Source organism: Muntiacus reevesi, chromosome 6 (genome assembly GCF_963930625.1).
Source record: "Muntiacus reevesi chromosome 6, mMunRee1.1, whole genome shotgun sequence".
NCBI classification, from domain to species: Eukaryota; Metazoa; Chordata; class Mammalia; order Artiodactyla; family Cervidae; genus Muntiacus; species Muntiacus reevesi.
In genome coordinates this window covers 22,822,467-22,842,970 of record NC_089254.1, presented here as the reverse complement: position 1 = coordinate 22,842,970, position 20,504 = coordinate 22,822,467, and the positions used below count along the sequence as shown (strand labels likewise).

The window sequence follows — 20,504 nt, the reverse complement described above, 5'->3', positions numbered from 1 at the left end:
GGCTGAAGCCCGAGGGACAGGGCTAGGGAAAAAGTTCTACCTTGGTGACATTTCTGAAAGATTAATCAATACATTTTCCTAATTCAAACCAGATGCCTGGCCCAGTTTGCTGTCCCCAATAATCCCATTAACAACTTCCAAGACCTGACCCCCGTCCTCTGAACACCTGAGACAATGAAAGTGAGACGGCCACACTCCTGGTGGCACATTTGGGGTCCCGGGAGGGATAGGTGAGCGCCGATATTCTCCTGATGCGACAAGTCCCAGGCAGGGCGCAACTGTTCCCGCAGCTCATTACGCGCGGCCAGCGTGCGTGCCTTGTGTAAACGACTTGGCCCCCAGCAGACAGCGTCGCCCTTCAAGCATGTGGCAGTATCAAAGCCCAGCAGTCGCTCGCATTAATTCACCGGCCGCAAGTTTTCTAAGTCATTTTCTAGGATGCAAAATTGTTACCAGGGAGATGCGAACTTTAAGGGATACCGAAGTGTAATATTTGGTAAATGGAACCGTGGCGGGGTGGGAGTGAAAGGGGTGAAATTAGCTGATTGATTGTTTGAGCGGAAGAGAGAAGGATTTCTGGAGGGAAACGAGGTGACAGGGGCTGGCTCCTGAGGGAGAGGACTGGAAATGTACATGCAATATACACATCGCTTGCGACTAGGACTAAATCGCTTTAGAATACTCCTGATCCAGGAAAAGTTTTTCTGGGCGGACAAGTGGCTAGGAAATGGAGTGGGACCCGGAAATCGAGGGCGGTGTTGGGGAGGACATTTGAGGAAAACAGGGGAAGAGACCCCACCTGGGACCACAGGTGAGGATGCCAGAAGCAGAACATCTGCGACTGTCGCGGCCCATGCTTTCTTCCACCCTACCAAATCTTGTTCCTTGCGGCACAGAGGACGGCCCTTTCTTGCCCGTGGGGAGCTTTTCCTGTATCCTCGAATCTGGCGTCTCAGCGCTCTAACAACCCACCCACAGACACCAGCTGTGTAAAAGGCGAGAAGCGCCAGTGAACCCATGACACGAGTGGATGATAAGTTGGAAAAGCTTAATCTGATTGCGCGCCAAACTAGCTCTGATTCTTTTCCTTAATTCTGCTGCTTTCGTGCTCCTCCACAGTTAGGCACACCCTAAGCTTTCCTGCAGGTGACCATGCCCAAGTGGCACTGACAAGACACCCTTCACGAGAGAAGTGAGCAGATGGGACACTGGGTGCGGGGTTGGAGCTGGCGGGCGCCACGGCACGCCCCGGCCGGCGGAGCGGGAAGGGTAGCCGCTGCCCGCCGGGCTCGGGTTTAGGCGCCCGGCGCGCCGCCTGCAATCCCGGCTGTTGGCAGCGGCGGGCGGGCGTGGACGCGCTGCATGCGTCCAGCCGGCGATAGGAAGTGGAACTGGGCGCGCACTGCGCGGACTGAGCGGCAGTTTTGGAGGGAGTTTGCATGTGGTCAGCACTGGGCTCCTAAGCCAGCCCCCAGCTCACATTACACTCTATTTATAACCTCTCAGAGCCGTTTCCCCCTGAAAGCAGTTCTCTGGGACCACCTTCTTTTGGCTTCAACCTCTCCTACTCTTGACATCTGAGTAGCTCAGAGGGAAGCTTCTCCAGGTCCGAGTGTTTATATGTAAAGGAGGCTGGCCGCTAGGGCTCAGGACCGGGATTATCCGAGCTCTGCAGAAACGCGGGCGGCTATTGCTTTGGGAGGGGGACAAGTCACAGGGTTTCCAGTGAAAAGTGACAGAGGGTGGTGGCGTTTGGAACCGTCGTGAAGTCTTCTGCCTGGAACCCGAGACTTGCATGCTATGGAACACCCGCTCTTTGGCTGCCTCCGCAGCCCCCACGCCACCGCGCAAGGCTTGCACCCGTTCTCCCAATCCTCTCTCGCCCTCCATGGAAGATCTGACCACATGTCCTACCCCGAGCTCTCCACGTCTTCCTCGTCTTGCATAATCGCGGGATACCCCAACGAGGAGGGCATGTTTGCCAGCCAGCATCACAGGGGGCACCACCACCATCACCATCACCATCACCACCACCACCAGCAGCAGCAGCACCAGGCTCTGCAGGCCAACTGGCACCTCCCGCAGATGTCCTCCCCGCCGAGCGCGGCTCGGCACAGCCTCTGCCTGCAGCCGGACTCGGGAGGGCCCCCGGAGCTGGGAAGCAGCCCGCCGGTCCTGTGCGCCAACTCCTCCAGCTTGGGCTCCAGCACCCCGACCGGGGCCGCGTGCCCGCCAGGGGACTACGGCCGCCAGGCGCTGTCACCCGCGGAGGCGGAGAAGAGAAGTGGCAGCAAGAGGAAAAGCGATAGCTCAGGTAAGGGCGCGCCGGGCACCCTGGGCGAAAGGGGGCGGAGAGATGACGGGGCAGATTCTCCCGCTAGAGTGAGGCGGCGGGCGGTATGGGACAGGTCTTTTCCTCGCGGGTTCCTCGCCGCCAAATTCGGTGAGGCTGCTTTGGCCCTTTTATTTGCGGGCACGTGTTTCTCCGAGGGCAGCACAGCAGCCAACTGCGTTAAGCTCTCCAAGATTCAAACTAGTTTACCAGAGGGTTGAGAAAAAAAGGACAAGTGACAAGTATGTGAAATCGATTGCGAAGCGTGACCTTCCATCTGAGCGATGGGGAGAGGAATGCGCCCTGGGATGCAGCGTCCGCTGGGCGTGCGTGCGGGTGCCTTTCCTTGACTTTTCCCGACTCTGAATGGCTCGATTTTTCCCATCGTTAACTGGATTTCCAAATTATTGCACAACATTTGGAACTTGCAGTGAAACTTGGCAGAGCACATGAGAAAAAGTTTTAGTTTTTTTTTTTTTTTTTAATTCTGATTTCAGAGTTCTTTAAATAGCACCCTATTCCAAATGGTAAAATTTCTCTTTCTTGGGGAAGAAGATATTGTCTAGGAATTCAGAGGATTTTAAGGAATGTGTCAGAGAATGGCAACTAAATATACGCTCAGACCCTTGACGAAAGACGATTCTTTATTGTAGTTGTATTCATGTAATTCTAACCAAAAAGAAAATCTGAGTTTCAAAATTGGAAAGTAAAATCCTCCTCCAGTTGAGTACTATCTGAAACAAGGACTGGGAAACTTAACTGCAACCGGGGTAGCGCTGCTACAAGTGGGTGTGCGTAGGAGGCGCTGATCTAAGCGAGGATATCTTGAACCTCGTAGCAAAAGGGGAATCTTAATCAAACGCGAATGCTTGAAGGAACGGGCAGCCAACTAAACTTCAGCAATCCAGAGAAACTAAAGCTTTGCAGTCAACTGTCAAAGCCCTTATTTATCTCTATCCTAATGAAATTGTTAAAAGATGCTTTATAAGGAGGATATGAGCTTTCTTCAGTAGCTACGAGGCAACCTGCGTCCCATCTTTTTGTAAGCTGTCGTTTGTTTAATGTAATATTTACGTATTTTCTTTCTTTGCGGCATTGGTTTTAAGAGCCCTGGAAGATGATTCCAGGTACTGATTTGAAAGACTGGATAATGTCTATCTTTTATAATAATTTAGATTAGATTTCACATGAATGACAGTGATTGAGCCGCATGAAATACATGTTCTTTTGCAGCAATGGTATCAATTATTCTTCAGTGTGAGTACGGAATGGGGGAATGGCTTCTTCTATCTCAAACTTAGAATCTCACGTTTACATTCCAAGGTCAGGGTGAACTTCTGATGCCCAATCACAAAACAGTTTATATCCAAAAAGGTTGCCAGTAGTATCACTCATTTTTAATGGTTTTTACTAACCCTAAGTGAGACACTCTTTAGACAGAGTAAAAAAGTTAATTATAGCAAGAAGGCTTCCATCTACATTAGAAAACAAGTCATTTTTAGAATGCAGTCATCCTTTTATAGAATCAGCATTTGATATAATGTATCTTTTCTGGGATAAGATCTGAGTGCAGGTTAGCCAGGGACACTTTTGCAATTTACCAGAGGCTCTTACTGTTCCTTTTACTTTCTGCAGTGAGAAACCTATATGACGGATTGTTTCATATGCTTCTTCAACTGAACAAACGCACCTAAGTTTCTTAGGACAAACTGAATTTTCATATAGGCCTGTGTTATTTTGATCAAGGAGAAATCAAGAAACTGAGATCTAAGAACTGACTCCCTTCAGTTATTTTAATAATGACTTTCTTAAGAAAATTGGTTATATTAATTAATAGTGCTACCGTCCTCTAGTGCGAAATAACCATATAACAAAATAAGTTTATTTTTTCATGTTGAAGTTGATGATTACAGTCCTGGAAAAACAAAAGTTTTCATCAGATACATAAAATATTAATAGATTCCATCTTGAATGGGAAATACAATTAATCATCACCAAGGGTAGAATCATTGGGGAGTTAGAATGAACTTTTTCTTCGATGGGATATTTTGAAAGAACTCTTCACTGTCTAAAAGGAAATATATTTTAAATTTCTTGTTGAATATATGTACAATCTTTGAAAATAAAGTTTAAATAGCCAAATTCACTATTTTAGATAACAATTGTTAGATTCTTTAAGTAAATTTAAATTCAAGGTATCATTTTTTATTGGAATGATGTTGTATTTTGTCTTTTATAATTTATGCTCACAGTTATTTCATTTCATATTATTATAAGGGCACCTTGATCTAGCAGAAGCTAAAGCAAAGTAGAAAGTCAATGTAATTCTGACATATTATTAACACATATATCTCTAACTGCTTAGAGCACAGTTTTAATGTTTCAATATTTGCCAAAAAAATGAATTAATAAAATGTTGACACTCTTCAAATTTTAAAATTATATTTGACAAAACTCACACCATGCATTACAGAGACCATTTTTATTTTGCCAGACAATGTATAATTAGTATGTATTTCTAGTTGAGAGTAAATGTAGTACATAAATCCAGGACAAAATCGGAACCAAAATTCTGTGTGTTTGCATCTCACAGATTGTATGTATATGTGTATGTGTGTATTGACTGTGTGAAATTCTAATGGAATTTTAAGCACTGGAAAATATTGAAAAATAACCCCAATTTTTATCCATGATAATGATGCTGAAACTATAATAGTTAACAATTTTCAGTTGCATTTGTATGCGTTTCACCTCTCAAAAACACATGAATACACACATACACAAACTCAAAAAGCTTAAGGGTCTAGAAACAAATATTTATGGACTTTAGACTTCTACTGCACTTTATCAACAATTGAAAACAACAACCTTTAATAGAAAATCACACTATCTTTTATATATGTTAAGCCTATTTGCAACTTTGAACCTGCTATGCTTTCCAGCATTATTATCAAAGCCAACATCTGCCACACCTTCAAAGGAACTCTTAGAAATCAAAACTTTACAACTGTACTTAAAGCAATCTATACAAAACAGGTGATTCTGAAAAAAAAGTTTATAAATACTGTGAATTACTTCACTTCAGTTACCTTTGATTGTTCACCAAGCAACATAGTAATAGGTATAAACTGCCTACTCCCAGTTAGTAGATCAAAATAAATTAATCTTAGTTTTTAATGCAAGTAATATAAAGTATAAATATATGAGTATCTTCTGTTCAAATTTATTGAATGAATATAAGTGCATATTTTATAAAAAATCAAAATTATATCAAAAAGGAGTGATTTGGGGGGTGTCAATTGTATGACTTTGAATCATATTAGATTCTCATAAAACTGTAAATATTTTATTATAGCTACAAGATCATAGAATATCTGTTGTCAAGTTATGTCTGTCTGGCTCTGCAGATTGATAGGCAAGTATTAGGATAATATGCTGGAAATTAAATACGGAGTAATATCTTACCTGCCCCACCTCTAGTATTATATTGTACTTTTTCTAGATATTTCTATCATGTTTTCTGAAAGAAAAGAAGTTACATTATTATTCATTTCTGTGTGACTGGATCATGACTTTGCAGCATTTGCTTTAGAGTTTAAAATGCAGTCTATTGGATGTGGATGGTTATAGGCCAGTATTTATATTGAACAAATTAAGTGCCTCAAATCTATGAAATTTAAAAAGTAACCATTTTCAGTCTTTTTCTTGGAGTGGTAGATTAATTTTAGATGTGAACATTTAAAACGATGACCTGACATAAAAAAATATTCTGAGTACCATTGACCTACATGAGTGTTTGCGAAATGATTACACTCAAAAGTCAAGAGCATTAATTCCTTCAGAATTAAGGTGCTTTATTGTGGAAAGTCAGCAATGATGGAAGGAAGAATGCAAATAAATACTGAAAATGTTTCCATTTCTCTGTAAATACCTTTATTTATAGTTATTTGAAAAGGAACAGCGTCAAACATAATGCATGGCACTCCTAAAACTTTCATTTGAGTTAAAAACCCTCTATCAAGCATTTTAAGTTTTAATCTTTGTTTACAGTAATCATCAATGGAAACCATTATGTTGGTACACTGTAAGCTGATCGCCACTAATAAACCAAAAAATTTATTTTAAGCATTACCTTGTTTGTCTGTGTTTCACAACATACCTTCATCACAGCATTGGAATTTGTCACAACTTATTTATTGTAAGACCTAATTAATTTTAAACAAAAATAAGATAACAAAAGGGACAACCCCTTACATCAGATTCAGAAAAATTTGGCAAAATATTGCTATATTTAGTAAAAGAAATTACTTTTTTAAAATTAAATAACCTATGGGTGAATTAATAACTGACTTCTGTTAAGAAAGAAAATCTCCACATGTAAACCTATTTATGTATTTGGTCTGGTATGATGCCAGTTTTATTCATTTACTACATTTAAATATATATATATATATATATATATATATATATATATTGGGCAATTTCATTAATTTACTGAATTAAAAATGGCAGCCAGAAACACACAGAAAATATGATGGCTTTTTAGATTTTCATTTCGAATAAAAAAAGTATCTAATACAATAATATATTGTAGTTTTAGACCATGTTCACTTCAGTAATTTATTCTTAAAATTTCAGACCGTATTTTTTTTCCAAGAATTGCTATGGTTATTACAAACATTTATGAGTGATAAATGATAAGGGTGAAAAATATTACAAAATAAAATACACACAGGAATTCCTTAACTAATATTTGTTGAGTTAATAGTTGTGGATGATTTATTTCTCATTTTCTTGTAATTTTGCCATATTGATTTTTATAGTAAAAATTTTGTGAGGAAAATATATTAGCACATGAAGTAAGACTATCAGGAGTAGAATTTTTCCCCCTTGATTATAATCATTAAATAAAAAGGATTAAGTATTGAGTAACCAGCTAAATTGCATATCTTGGATTATTGCATTGGTGACTGATTCCAATGGTTACATTAGAAAAAATGGTATAAAACACAAACCAAGACCAAAGCGTACAAAGTAGAAATTGTGTTAGATATTTTTATTTAAACGGCAAAACACATTTTATTATTGCGGCTTCTCTTATGTGTCTTAGTCATTAATATGATTTACTTATCAATAATAAGCTTTTTGTAAAGGTTGTAAAGAAAATCAAACACTAACACTTCCTATTTTTGTTATGATACTTTTATGATTTTTTTTCTCAGAATAGTTGTATCAAACTGAAACCCTCGTGTAGAGATGGAGTGACACAATAATAAAGAAATATGAATTGCAACACTGCCTTATTCTCCACACTGCTTCTAAATCATAGTCATCAGTGAAGTTCAAAATCCAGTTGCTAAAAACCTTTTAGAATATTTTATTGCTCTGATGAGGTAAAACTTAAAATAGTAAAGGTCACTTTGGGTCTCAGACTTCAATTTGCATTACCTATGTAGAGGTAGAATTAATTTAACTTGGAGCCCCTTTTCTCTGATGATTTTCTTCTTACATTATAGAAGGGTAAGGAATTTGTTTTCTCTTTAAGAAATTGTGTTAGATAATATTTTAGGATACAAATAATAAATAATATATCTATTAATCGATCTGTAAAAAATTCAGATGTTGGTTTTTGTTCAGATGTTTCAGACGTTTTCATACTTCAGAGTAAATGTTTCTCTTTAAATCTTTAAAAATATTTTTTTATTAAATTAACTAAAAATTACTTGGTAAAAATACACATTCATTTGGGATTAGATGGGTCAATTATTAATACTCCTCTATATTTGGAATTTGAAATATACAATTAAAATCCGCTTATTCGTGAAAATCTTTTTATAATGTCACATTTTCCACAGCAATGTAATGTTTCTGAATGTAATACATTACTGTCTTCAAATTTGATACTGTGTATTGGAATATTGATTTTGTAAGGCTCTGAAATTTTGTATGATATGTTTTTTGATCTCTTCCATGCACCTATGAATAAGAAAAATCAAGTAAAAAATGTATTAATGTGTATACATTTTTGGAAGGGGTTTATATGAAGAAAACTCTTTCAAAAATAATTAAGTTGCTGTCTATCCTATATAGATTTTAAAATTAATGAATTGGAACGTCAACTTATATAATACTATAGTTATGGTACTTTTCAAAGTTAGCATTTCCTTAAACATTTTTAATTCTAAAATATTTGTATTTTTTGATGACTTAATTCTTACAGCCTTGGAGTTTTTACTTTTACAGCAAATATAAGTTTAGTAGGTAATAACTCGTGGTAGTGAAAAACATTAGGGTTTTGTTTAAAGGCTTAAATTCAGAAATCATTGCTCTTCTTAGAATCAATTCAATTAGAATATTTCAAATGGTTTTAAACATCCTAGTGGTGTTGTTGTTTGTATGTCTTTTTTCTAAGATGTTTTAGGTATGTTTCTTGAAGCTGGATAGACTATATTGGTTGAAATTATAAATATAAGGTGTTTATTTTTTATAGTTTTTAGTCCCTACTATATTTTAGTAGAAAGGTTAATGGTATAAAAGACAGGGAAGATGCTGAACTCGGACATGGCAGCTACACTTAAAGCACACGTTAAAATAATCTATTTATATAAATGTATGTATATACACTAATAGAATCTCAAATTTAATTTCTTCATAACAGATCATCTGAACTAAAGTATCCACATTAAAGACTATAATATAATGTTAAATGTTGCAGTTACAAAATAAAATATTAAACGTGACGCATATACGGCTATGTGGAGAGTCCTAAAGACTGAAGCTGGTAATCAATAGTAGTCATAAAATCAAATCTGCTAACTCCCTGCAGTTTTTCCTTTGTCTTTCTCTTCCTCTGGCTCTTTATTCTGCCTACATTTCAAGAGATTTCCGTAATGCTACAAGAAAAAAAAAATCCCGGTTATCTTACATGACTGTGGGCAAGAAAATGATTGAGATGAAGTCATCTCTCTCTCAGACTGTGTGGAAACCTAGTGGAGGGTCCAGCTTCGGTTGGTGGATGCCAGTAGAATTTTAAAGGCCGAGAATTTTGCTCTTTGAAAATACAGCTTTAATGCTTTGCCAGAAATGACACCCAAATAAAAACTTATTTTTGCAAATGATAGTTATTTGCAAGTGTACTGGTGAAATATATTCAGTGTCTGTAGAGGCGGCTTCTTACAACTTTCTGGACTGCATAGAAAACTTTTGGATTCTTAGCCTCCTGAAAAAGTAGCAAAGTAAACCGAAGTATATTCTTATTAGTTAAAAAAAGTGTAAAATGGGCAGTGACTCTCATCAAAGAAATAATGAATACCAAGTAAATTTTACAAATGATTGATTTTATTGTGGTAGTGAGAATACGCAGTTCAGGAAAATAGAATTGTGCCATCAAAAACTTAGTGGGAGCTAAATTGATAAAAAGTAGCTTTGTTTTTTTAGGATGCCAGTAATTTATTGAATGGCTTTCACCTTTTAAGAACTATGCAAAGAGAGATTTACTCCTAATTGGGTAGATTGACACTAAGAGATATCTATCTTCTTTAATATTTTTCAAAAATAAAATGAATTTTCAGGTATTTTTCTGCCTGACAATGAAAGTCTCCCCAACTACATGCTATGTTTACTTTGGAATTTTTTTTTCTCCTTATTTGTAGTATAAACGGGTGTGGATGTATTAAACTAGAGAGCATCTAGATGTAAATTGCTAAGAAAGACCAAAATGGCATGAAAACCAGCTGTTAGACACCTAAATTTAGGGGCTGCTGCTACATGCATTTCCAAGATTATGATCTTTTGAATGTCTACCTTCAAAACTCAAGGAATCCTGCATGCCTTTTCTTCCCAAACTATTCTTTGTTCCTAGAAGAAGAGCACCACTTTTTTTTCTTGGATACCCAAATGTTTGGAAAAATGAGAAGAAGGAGCAGCACTTTTTTGTTGTTGTTGCAATTTTAGTCAGTAGTTGATAGATCACAAAAGATTTATCTAATTTCTTTGTCATCCTCTTAGGAAAATTGGTGGCACACTCATAGGGATGATTGAAGAGAGCTTGATGCTGACTATCTGATGGTGGGCAGTGTGTTGGGAATCAACAGGATGGATAACTACCCAGGGTTTGCCCACAACTGGAAAATATTAGCACCTCTAAACATGATAGGGTGAAGAAAGAGAGCTTTTACACTGGAATCCTGTGAGAGCAGCAGAACAGAAGCCTTCCAGCAAAGTTGGGACCTCAGGTGGAAGTTTGCAGCCCATCTCAAATATCTTGCAGTAGCCTCTCTTCATGCTTTCCAATCCCCTTTTGTTGCATCCCTTTGGCCAGGTGTATTCAGAAGATGGGGCTTCCCTGTTGGATCAGTCAGTAAAGAATCTGCCTCCAGTGCAGGAGACATGGGTTTGATCTCTGGGTCAGGAAGACCTCCTGGAGAAGGGAATGACAATTCTCTTCTAAGCAGTTCCAGTATTCCTACCTGGGAGATTGCATGGACAGAGGAGCCTGGCAGGGGTCAGCCTAGGCAGTCAATGGGGTCACAAAAAGATGGACACAACTGAGCAACTAAACCGCCACCACAATCAGAAAATAGAGAAGCAGATCACTCAGGTCTTGGTGGATAAAATCCTTAGATGTCAACCTAAAGGAACGCAGAAGAGAAATATCAAGAGTTGTTTTGCCTTTGCCTCTTGCTAATTATGATTTAACTTCTCTGTAGTTTCCTAAAAATTAAAGTGAGTCAATAAACATAAAGTACTTAAAACAGTGTCTGGCTCAGTAAGTATTGTTGTTTTTGTCTTCTGTCAGTGTAGGTACAGTTCTGTTGTGGGTATTCACCATCAAAAAACAATCTGTCTTATGTTGCCTGTTTATTTGTGTTTTACTAGTAATATTGCTGTAGGAAATGTTACTTGCCTAAAAGATTATTTTAAATAATCCGCAACTATCCTTAGAATTGTACATCCATCGCATGCCATTTTCCAGAAATGCAGAGTGAGTTTTAAACCAACCTTTATAAGAAACTCAAGTTGCCTTCACTTAATAACCCCTAAGATTCCCATTCTGTTGCCTTCTTTGTTTGTATATCTCCTAACCTTTCTCAACTGTCTTCTACACTTCTCCAACAAACACTTGTTTTTAAGAGGACGGTACAAAGAGGTATTTAGTTAAGAGGGAACAGAACTTAAAATAAAAGATTTTTTAAATATGATAATGAAATGTCAGGTGTCTGTTGCCATTGCTAACTAGGAAGTTGGACTGGCCATTTTTCTGCTGTTTTATAAAGTTGCCTGCTGAGACAATTTACATATTATAGCCCATTGTTATTTTGAGTGGTTCCATTTGGAGACCCTCATGAATGACAAATATGCAAATACTTTTAAAAAACTATTATATCTCACATTAAATACATAAGGACAGTTTTATAATGGTGGTAAGTTCTTTTTTCAAAGCAAATATTTAGTTGTTTGTGAATTTACTTATATTTAATAAATTGTTGAAAACTATTGCTTAGGTTGAGGCAATAGAGTGCAAAACTCACCCAAGTTGTAAATTGTGGGGGATTAGCTAGTTTCATTCTATGCAGCTTACTCATCTCTCCTAGGCCTGCAGTTTAATGTGGGGAAATTCAGAAATATATTTCAGAGAGATTTTGTATTATTATATATGATGGTCTGTGGCAGTTGCTTTTGAATAAATAGTGGAATCAGATACTGTATTAAAATTCTAAATGTCAAGAGCGAACTCTTACAAAGTTCTTAGACTGATGGCAGTTTAATCCCTAAAATAAGAGTTTCAAAGGACTAGTGATTACTTCTAGATCATGGAAGGGCAGAGAGCAGGTACATGGAGAAGAACAAAACATTAAGTGTTCTGTAATACACAGAAGTGACAAGAAAGGGCTGGTTGCATCAGCTGTTTCATTCCTCTTGGCTTTCAGGGTAGGCTTGATTTGTCAGTTTTCTTACTGACTTATAATCTATAATGCTTCAACAGATGATTAGAATTATCAAGACATTGGAAGAGACCCGAGCCACCACCCAGTTCAATGAGTGTATTTTTTGATGAGAGAGTGCACCCAGAGAAGTGAAGTAATGTCTGTCAATTCAGCCAAGTAGTGCCAGCTGAGCTTCCATATCCTGACTTCAGCCTAGTGCCCTTAAAAGGAAAATCTCCTATCCTATTTTGAAACCTTAAGTTTTTAGTTTTCCCAATAAAAGTCAATTACAGCACCATTTAAAATGTTGGCTACTGCTTTTGAGTTAATAAAAGTGAATTTGACAAAATGCTTTACCTGGATGTAAGCTACCTCTCTCTGAATCTGAATTTATGATTATCTTGGTCATTTTTCACTGTTTTATGAACATGAACACTGTTATACTTTTAGCTTCTTTCTTTGTTTTCTGATGGCATAGTTCTTGCTATGGGTTACCATTATCCCTGTGTATTTTTGATACCTCATACAATGAACCGTAGCATTTTAAAGTTTAATACGTGGTAATGTGCTGATGAACTTTGTAATAATGATGTTTAGAAGTAATAGGTATTTGTGTAAATGGAGTCATATTTTGGGTAGCCATTTGTGAACTGAAGAATCTGTTTCCAGTTTTAAAATGTTTAATGTGCTACTAATAGATTCTGTTTAGCTGGACTTTACCAATAATATATTTGCATTTTGTATTGAAAGTCACAAATAACTACAAGTAGACACCACACAACCTTCCTTTGTCTCAAGTCTTAAATCTAGCTCCATTTTTAAATAAGTATTGATCTTATTTTTTAATTGAATACAATCTTTTTGCCCAGAATATGCTAAGAAATGTTAATAACTGGCCATTTTTTGTCTTTGCTAAGCAGGCATACCTTCCCTGTTTCTCCTCTGGTTCTTCCGACACTCGTCTTCCCCACAATCTATAAACACCAGACCCATCTGCTCCTCCCCAGTGCAGAGACCCGCATAACCTCTGGAACACTCTAACACTGACCTCTCATGGTAATTCCAGATCCTTAGTTCTTACTAGACCCTCAAAAACAAAATATAACATAAAATACACAGTTGGTTCTTCCAAGAATTTTTTTTTACCCTCCTTTGTCTACATACAATTCTATTTCCAAAATAAAAAAATAATTACTCTTCTACCTAGTTTGATGATTTTCCACTCCTTTTCCAGCAGACTTAAATTCAAAACTCAGTCATGCTGCTTTTTCCTACACAGCTAAGCCCAAATCCATTCTATTGCTTACCATCCCATATTTTCTATTTTTTTTTTTAATATTCCTACTTTGATGTTTCTTACACTTAACTTTGTTTTCCCCCCAGGATTTCTGATGCAGCTCTCTCTTCTCAATATCTTTACTTCTGTTCATTCTTCCCTAATGAAACCCTTTATTCAACATATAATAATATTTGGACTTTGTCATTCCACTTCTTGAAATTCTGCATTAAATTGAAAGTATTCTATGCTTATAGTACGAATGTTTAATTATAGGCTTTTATGAGTATGCATGGAGTGGCTAATAGTTGTCAATGATACAACATTAGATTTTACTTACACTGCTTCTCGTGTGCAGTTACATTTTGTTTAATATATATATCTAATATATATTACATACAATTAAATGTGTAACGTAATCTCATACACATAATATATACATGATCAGATAGATACACTTAGATCCATTTTCTTCTGTCGAAGTCATCATTCTTTAAGTCTTTGAAATATAGTGTGAAATGTTAGTTTAGACTATCTTCTGATAATTCCTAATGTGAATGCCTAAATACATATAGTTTCATTCAAGAATCTTTCCCACAAGATTTTCTGCATCTTCTATTTGTCAAAACATACTAATATTACTTACCATCCAATGTGTGTTTTGTTTGCTTAGGATTTATGGATATATGTTAATTGGATTCCATCTACAGTCTCCCAACCCAGTCATTTAAGGCTTTATTGACCAGCTGGGCCAATTGGTCTGATACTGATTTTGCTTTTGTTTTTTTAAAACCAGTGTTTCCTCAATAAACTTGTTTATGTCTACCTCTTTTTAAAAGTTTATTATTTTGAGAAAATTGTATAATCACATATAGTTGTCAGAAATAATAAAGAAGGATCTGAGTGTGCTTTACTTAGTTTTCCCCAAGGTTAACATTATAATACAATAATATAACTAGACATTGATCTTGATAAAATTTGCTAATCTCACTCGGATTTCACTAGTTCTGTTGTACTCCTGTGTATATTTATGCATGTGTGTGTGTATTTAGTTCTGTACTGCCTGCCAGATTTATTTTTTATTTTGATCCTGTAGCCTGTAACATCTTTTTCCTACATATATTTATTATTTTCATTAAAATACAGCTTGTGACACCTTCCCAGGTCACTACTATTCTAAGTGAACCATTGCACATCTCTTACCACATTAATGTCTGTATACTACATAACAACACAGTTAAATTTTGCCTCATGGTTCTCTTTGCTGTTGCTATTCCACATGTCTCTAGTCTGTGATTTGTGTTACATGTATTCCCAAAGAAAAAGCCTGCCCTCTTTTTCTTTTAATGTGGCATTTTGCATTACGATAGGTGCACAGAAGTGCTTGGTAAATCCTATTTGTGGCATAGAAAATGCTTCGCTAATATCGAATGAATTGTCTGTATCAGGGGTTTTCTGAAATTCTCAGTTCCAGGATTCTAGCAGTTGGCAAATTCAGAAGATTGTTGGCCAGTCCATAAGGGAGTTGAATGAATATTGACTTTAAGTAATTATCTGTATTTGTTTCTGAGTGATTTTCATGGATGCTTTCTGAAGTAAAATACCTTTGATGACATGGCATATATTTGCCATTTGTGAACTGATCAGGCATAGAAACATGCATTTGTTAGAAACTTTATAAATCATCAAAAATCGTCCACCTTTTAAGAGGTAAGATGCATTTATTTTTGATAATTCAGTGATTATTAAGCCAATTTCCTGTTAACTAATATATAAGAATGTTGTATTCCATTATTTGGGGGTAAGATGTGAGATTCTCTGAATATTCTGTGCAGCTATGCTATGAATTGTTGAGCTTTTGTACATTACATACAGCCAAGTAATCATAGTACTTAAAATATCTGTTTAACAAAGCCAAAAAATTAAATTGAAATTATCAAACAACTGGGGAAAATATGGAGTTTTATTCCATATTGTAATATTGAATAGTGGCACAGATAGTTGGTGATTTGAAAAAGAAGATAGATTATTTTCTAAGTTTTCAAGTAGACTGAATTTCAAAAAAGAAATGTAAGGTCCCTTTTCTGAGCACCCTGATATAGTGATGCTGATTCAATCCATGATGCCTCAGTCTGTATCATTCTGCTTTGAGTAAAACTGGTTGACCAGGTCACACAATGGTATGTGACTAAGAATTTGGCTCCAAGACACTGACAAGTGACCACATGTGAGGTGGCCTGGCTAATAAGGAAAAGAGCGGTGACAGAGGAGTGGGCAAGCTAAATAAAAATCATCTCACTTGTTTTGAGTTTAGTTATGCATCACATGAACTGTCTCATGAAGAGAAAGTTTGCAATAAGACTACTTGGCCAAGGAAATTAGCATTTATTTCTATAAAAAGGTAAAATTAACCCATATTGCAAAATATTTCGATCATTTTTTTTTAAGAATCTATTATCCATGACTCTGACACTGATTCTATTTTAATAATTCCTTCAACTCATAAAGAAAAATAACTCTCAGATTTTACATGCTTCTGGACCTTTTTGATAACTTGGTATCATAAGGTTAATTTAGGGCTTCCCAGGTGGCACGAGTGGTAAAGAATCCACCTGCCAATGCAGGAGATGTAAGAGATGGGTTCGATCCTTGGCTCGGGAAGATCCCCTGCAGGAGGGTGTGGCAACCCGCTCCAGTATTTTTGCCTGGAGAATCCCGTGGACAGAGAAGCCTGGTGGGCTACAGTCCCTGGGGTCGCAAAGAGTTGGACATGATTGAAGCAACTTAGCACACACGCATGCATAAGGTTAATTTATTCAGACTAGTAACTCTCAAAAGTGATGTTACATTGGAGTGGTCTGGGAACTCTCAAAAAATTCTAATACTTCACAGATTATGATTATGTTAATCTAGAGTAGATCTGGAATTTAAAAAATTTTATAATAGAAAATCATAATATAAAAGAGTAGACATGATTATATAATGAACACTCAGGTGCCCGTCATGTTCAATATATGTCAACACGTGGCATATCTTAACTCATTTATACCATTCCACTCCTCCCTTACCTCGTCCCAATTACTTTGAAACAAATCACAGATAGCTTGTTATTTCATCTGAACACTGATGCTTTTAAAAAGCTCTCAAGTGATTCTAAGGTATAGCCAAGACTGAGAACTACCAATAGAATATTCTTGTTTCTAGGTTGAAATTTTATGAGAGGCAGAGACTCTGTATTCGAAACCTTATCCTTTCCTTCACATGGAGAGCATTGTTAGACATGGTCGCTCAATAAAATATTACAAAATTACTGGAAATGTCCATTTGCATATCTGTGTTTATCACCAATAATCATATTACTCTCCTGTGCTGGGTAGTATGGTAGTATTAGCCATATAAGACTATTTAAACTTTGATTAATTAAAATTGATTAAATTTAAAAACTAGTTCCTTTGTATCAGTAAACACATTCCAAATACTCACTAGCCATATGTGCACACTGGCTAATGTATTGAACAGTGCAGATATAGAACATTTTGATCTGTTAAAAAGTCTAGTTGAACAGTGCACCTAGACAGCTTTACTACTCTGTTCAGCTACTGAAAGAGTAACCAATTCAGTTTTTCAGTGGTAAATTAAAATGAAGTAAATGAAGAATTAAAGAAGCAAATTACCACATACGATGAATGTAAATGTAAAAAATAATTGAATTTTGGAAGTGGGAAGACAAACAATGAAAGCATATTCAAAAATGTAAGGTCAACTAGGGAGATTCTTCACAAGGCCTCTTGAGGAATAGGGAGGAGAACATTTTTCTGGGAAAGGGTGGGGAACATGCCAGGAATTAGGCTAGATTTTCCAGGGGGAAAGTATGAAAACTTAATAGAATCAGACAGTGGCAATTAATGACAAAGAGTTATTGACTTTCAAAGCCTCTCACAAGATCTGATCTTTTACAGTCCCTGGTATGAATTCCAGAATTTCAAGTCAGGTAGCTGACAAACTGCGTATTAGACAAGACTTGTAACTTTGGGGGAAGAAAATGAGGATAAAGTATTCAGCTTGGCGTCTGAAAAGAGCAAATGCAAGGAAAAGTGAAGTATAGCGAGACTCACAGATGTCCTGTGAACCATCTGGGTCTGCTTGGCTGCAGCCATACGTTACACAATGAAGCTGCCAACCGCAGAGTTCTGAGTATGTGGAAGCGGGACTGTTCACCAGTGAATTCATTTTCAACAGAGATTAACTGGTAACTAATTGATACTTGAACTGCTAGTGATCTGTGGGAGAAAAGGCAACATTAACACTACATATTAAGCCAAGAAACCCACGGGGTACTTTCACGTTAGAATTTATGAGTTGAGAGTGTATGCTCATGTAGGAAAGTACAGAAAAACATTTAACAATTGTGTTCAGACCATCTTAGGAACGCAAAAAAAACAAACACACACATTACAGTGCCGGGCCAAGCATATGTAAGTGTCCAGGCAGCTCTCATTGTTTTTTGAGAGGTTTTGGAACAGAATCAGGCCAGACCAAATGTAATTTGTAATAAAGTTTTATTGGCAGTGTAGAAGACGAGTAAGGAAAACATTTTAGTAATTTTCAGTGAGTGAAATTTATGAGTTTGCTTTTATATTGAAATTTTGCTCATAAGATGTTGGTGGCCATTGGTGTGTAAATGTGTGGATGTGGTAATCTCTATTACTAATAGTAATTTTTTTTTTTTTTTTACTTTTTCCCCCAGTTTGAAAAACAATGTGCTTTTGCCATGGACACAGTAATGATGGGTTATATTTTTTATAAAAACCAGTTAGAATAAGTAGTCTGCATAGGCAAAGCATCTCTTTATTTTTTTTTATAAAACATCTCTAATTAAGTATGCTAGTTAAATGCGATAAGGTAGTTGAATGGATGTTAGTACACAGTAGAAATAGGTGACTTCCAAGTTGGATGGTTTTACCTTGAAAACTCAGGTTGTGAGAAAGTCAAACTAAATCAGTAGAAAATTTAAATATGTTATTCAAAGTGGGTGGAAGAAAGAGGTTCCACAATTTAACTGTGACCTAAAGAGGTGCGGAATGAGAGAGAGACTGCCTTATACAAGAGTCCCAGGCAGAAATAGGGACTTTCTTCACGAGGTGGCTGTGCCTCAGTTCTGTGCCTCATATGTGTCTCAGGTCAGACATAAATACTTTCATATGTTCTCTACCCTTTTTATAAAACAAAATGCAAAAAATTCTCATTTTACCTTTTCTGATAGAATGACAATTCATTTTCAACTGCCTGTTAAGGAAGCCGTATTAGTATTTTAGATAAAGCTGAATTACTTTAAAAAAAAATGACTCAGAGGATGACTGAATAAATGGTATTGATGTTGTTTAGTCACTAAGTCATGTCCTACTTTTTTGCCACTCCATGAACTGTAGCCTGCCGGGTTCCTCTGTCCATGGGATTCTCCAGGCAAGAATCCTAGAGTGGGTTGCTATTTTCACCTCCAGGGGATCTTCCCGACCCAGGGATAGAACCTGGTTCTCCTGCATTGGCAGGCAGATTCTTTACTGCAGAGCCACCGGAGACCCCAAAAGGGTGAGATGTATCCCTGGGTGGGCTTGAACCACTAATCTTTCAGTTAACAGCTGCAAACATGATAACCGAGTGCACCACAGAGACACACAATAAATGGTAATTAGTATCAAATTATAGCCTATCCTCCCCCTGGTCCCAGAAATATACAGGACACACACAATGCCTTAGGTATTTCAGTAGCCTCATAATTCACAAACTCAGACATAATTTGCTAAACGGGTACTCTGTGCTAGGGACTTAGTTCTGTGCTGTGGGTACACTCAGATGCATAGAGCACCTGGAGGTTTCTGGAAGGGTCCACAACATAGCATGGAAGGCACAGATGGAAACAACCAGATGCAGCAATGTGATAGAAGAAATAATAGTGTAGCAAAGATGATGGAAATATTTGGGGAAGTCCAGGAAGGTTTCAGAAAATGTATGAACCTGCCTTGTTCCTCTCCCTTCTTCCTTCTCCCTTCTGAAGTTATGAGCACATGAAAATCTATTAAACAGTGACTTGGTCTACAAGCAATAAATGCTGGAGAGGGTGTGGAGAAAAGGGAGCCCTCTTACACTGTTGGTGGGAATGCAAACTAGTACAGCCGCTATGGAGAATAGTGTGGAGATTTCTTAAAAAAACTGGAAATAGAACTGCCATATGACCCAGCAATACCACTTCTGGGCATGCACACTGAGGAAACCAGATCTGAAAGAGACACATGCACCCCAATGTTCATCGCAGCACTGTTTATAATAGCCAGGACATGGAAGCAACCTAGATGCCCATCAGCAGATGAATGGATAAGGAAGCTGTGGTACATATACACCATGGAATATTACTCAGCTGTTAAAAAGAATTCATTTGAATTAGTTCTAATGAGATGGATGAAACTGGAGCCCATTATACAGAGTGAAGTAAACCAGAAAGATAAAGAACATTACAGCATACTAACACATATATATGGAATTTAGAAAGATGGTAACGATAACCCTATATGCAAAACAGAAAAAGAGACCCAGAAGTACAGAACAGACTTTTGGACTCCGTGGGAGAAGGCGAGGGTGGGATGTTTCGAAAGAACAGCATGTATATTATCTATGGTGAAACAGATCACCAGCCCAGGTGGGATGCATGAGACAAGTGCTCGGGCCTGGTGGGCTGCGAAGACCCAGAGGAGTCGGGTTGAGAGGGAGGTGGGAGGGGGGATCGGGATGGGGAATATGTGTAACTCTATGGCTGATTCATGTCAATGTATGACAAAACCCACTGCAATGTTGTGAAATGGTTGGCCTCCAACTAATAAAAATAAAAGAAAAAATAAAAATAAAAAAAATAAACAATGACTTGGATCAAATCATCCTGGGAAAAAATATGAATAATGAGCTGTGAAATGCAGAG

General features: G+C 37.2%; 1 protein-coding gene across 1 annotated transcript in view; it reads left to right on the top strand.

Annotated features, from left to right (window-relative positions):
• Nucleotides 1-1,518: 1,518 nt before the first annotated feature.
• MEOX2 (mesenchyme homeobox 2) overlaps nucleotides 1,519-20,504 on the top strand; it is a 72,494-nt gene continuing 53,508 nt past the window's right edge. The window contains exon 1 of the mRNA XM_065939617.1: nucleotides 1,519-2,314. Within this exon, the coding sequence (XP_065795689.1) occupies nucleotides 1,801-2,314 (514 nt within the window). The 5' untranslated portion in view covers nucleotides 1,519-1,800. The remainder of the gene's footprint in view (nucleotides 2,315-20,504) is intronic.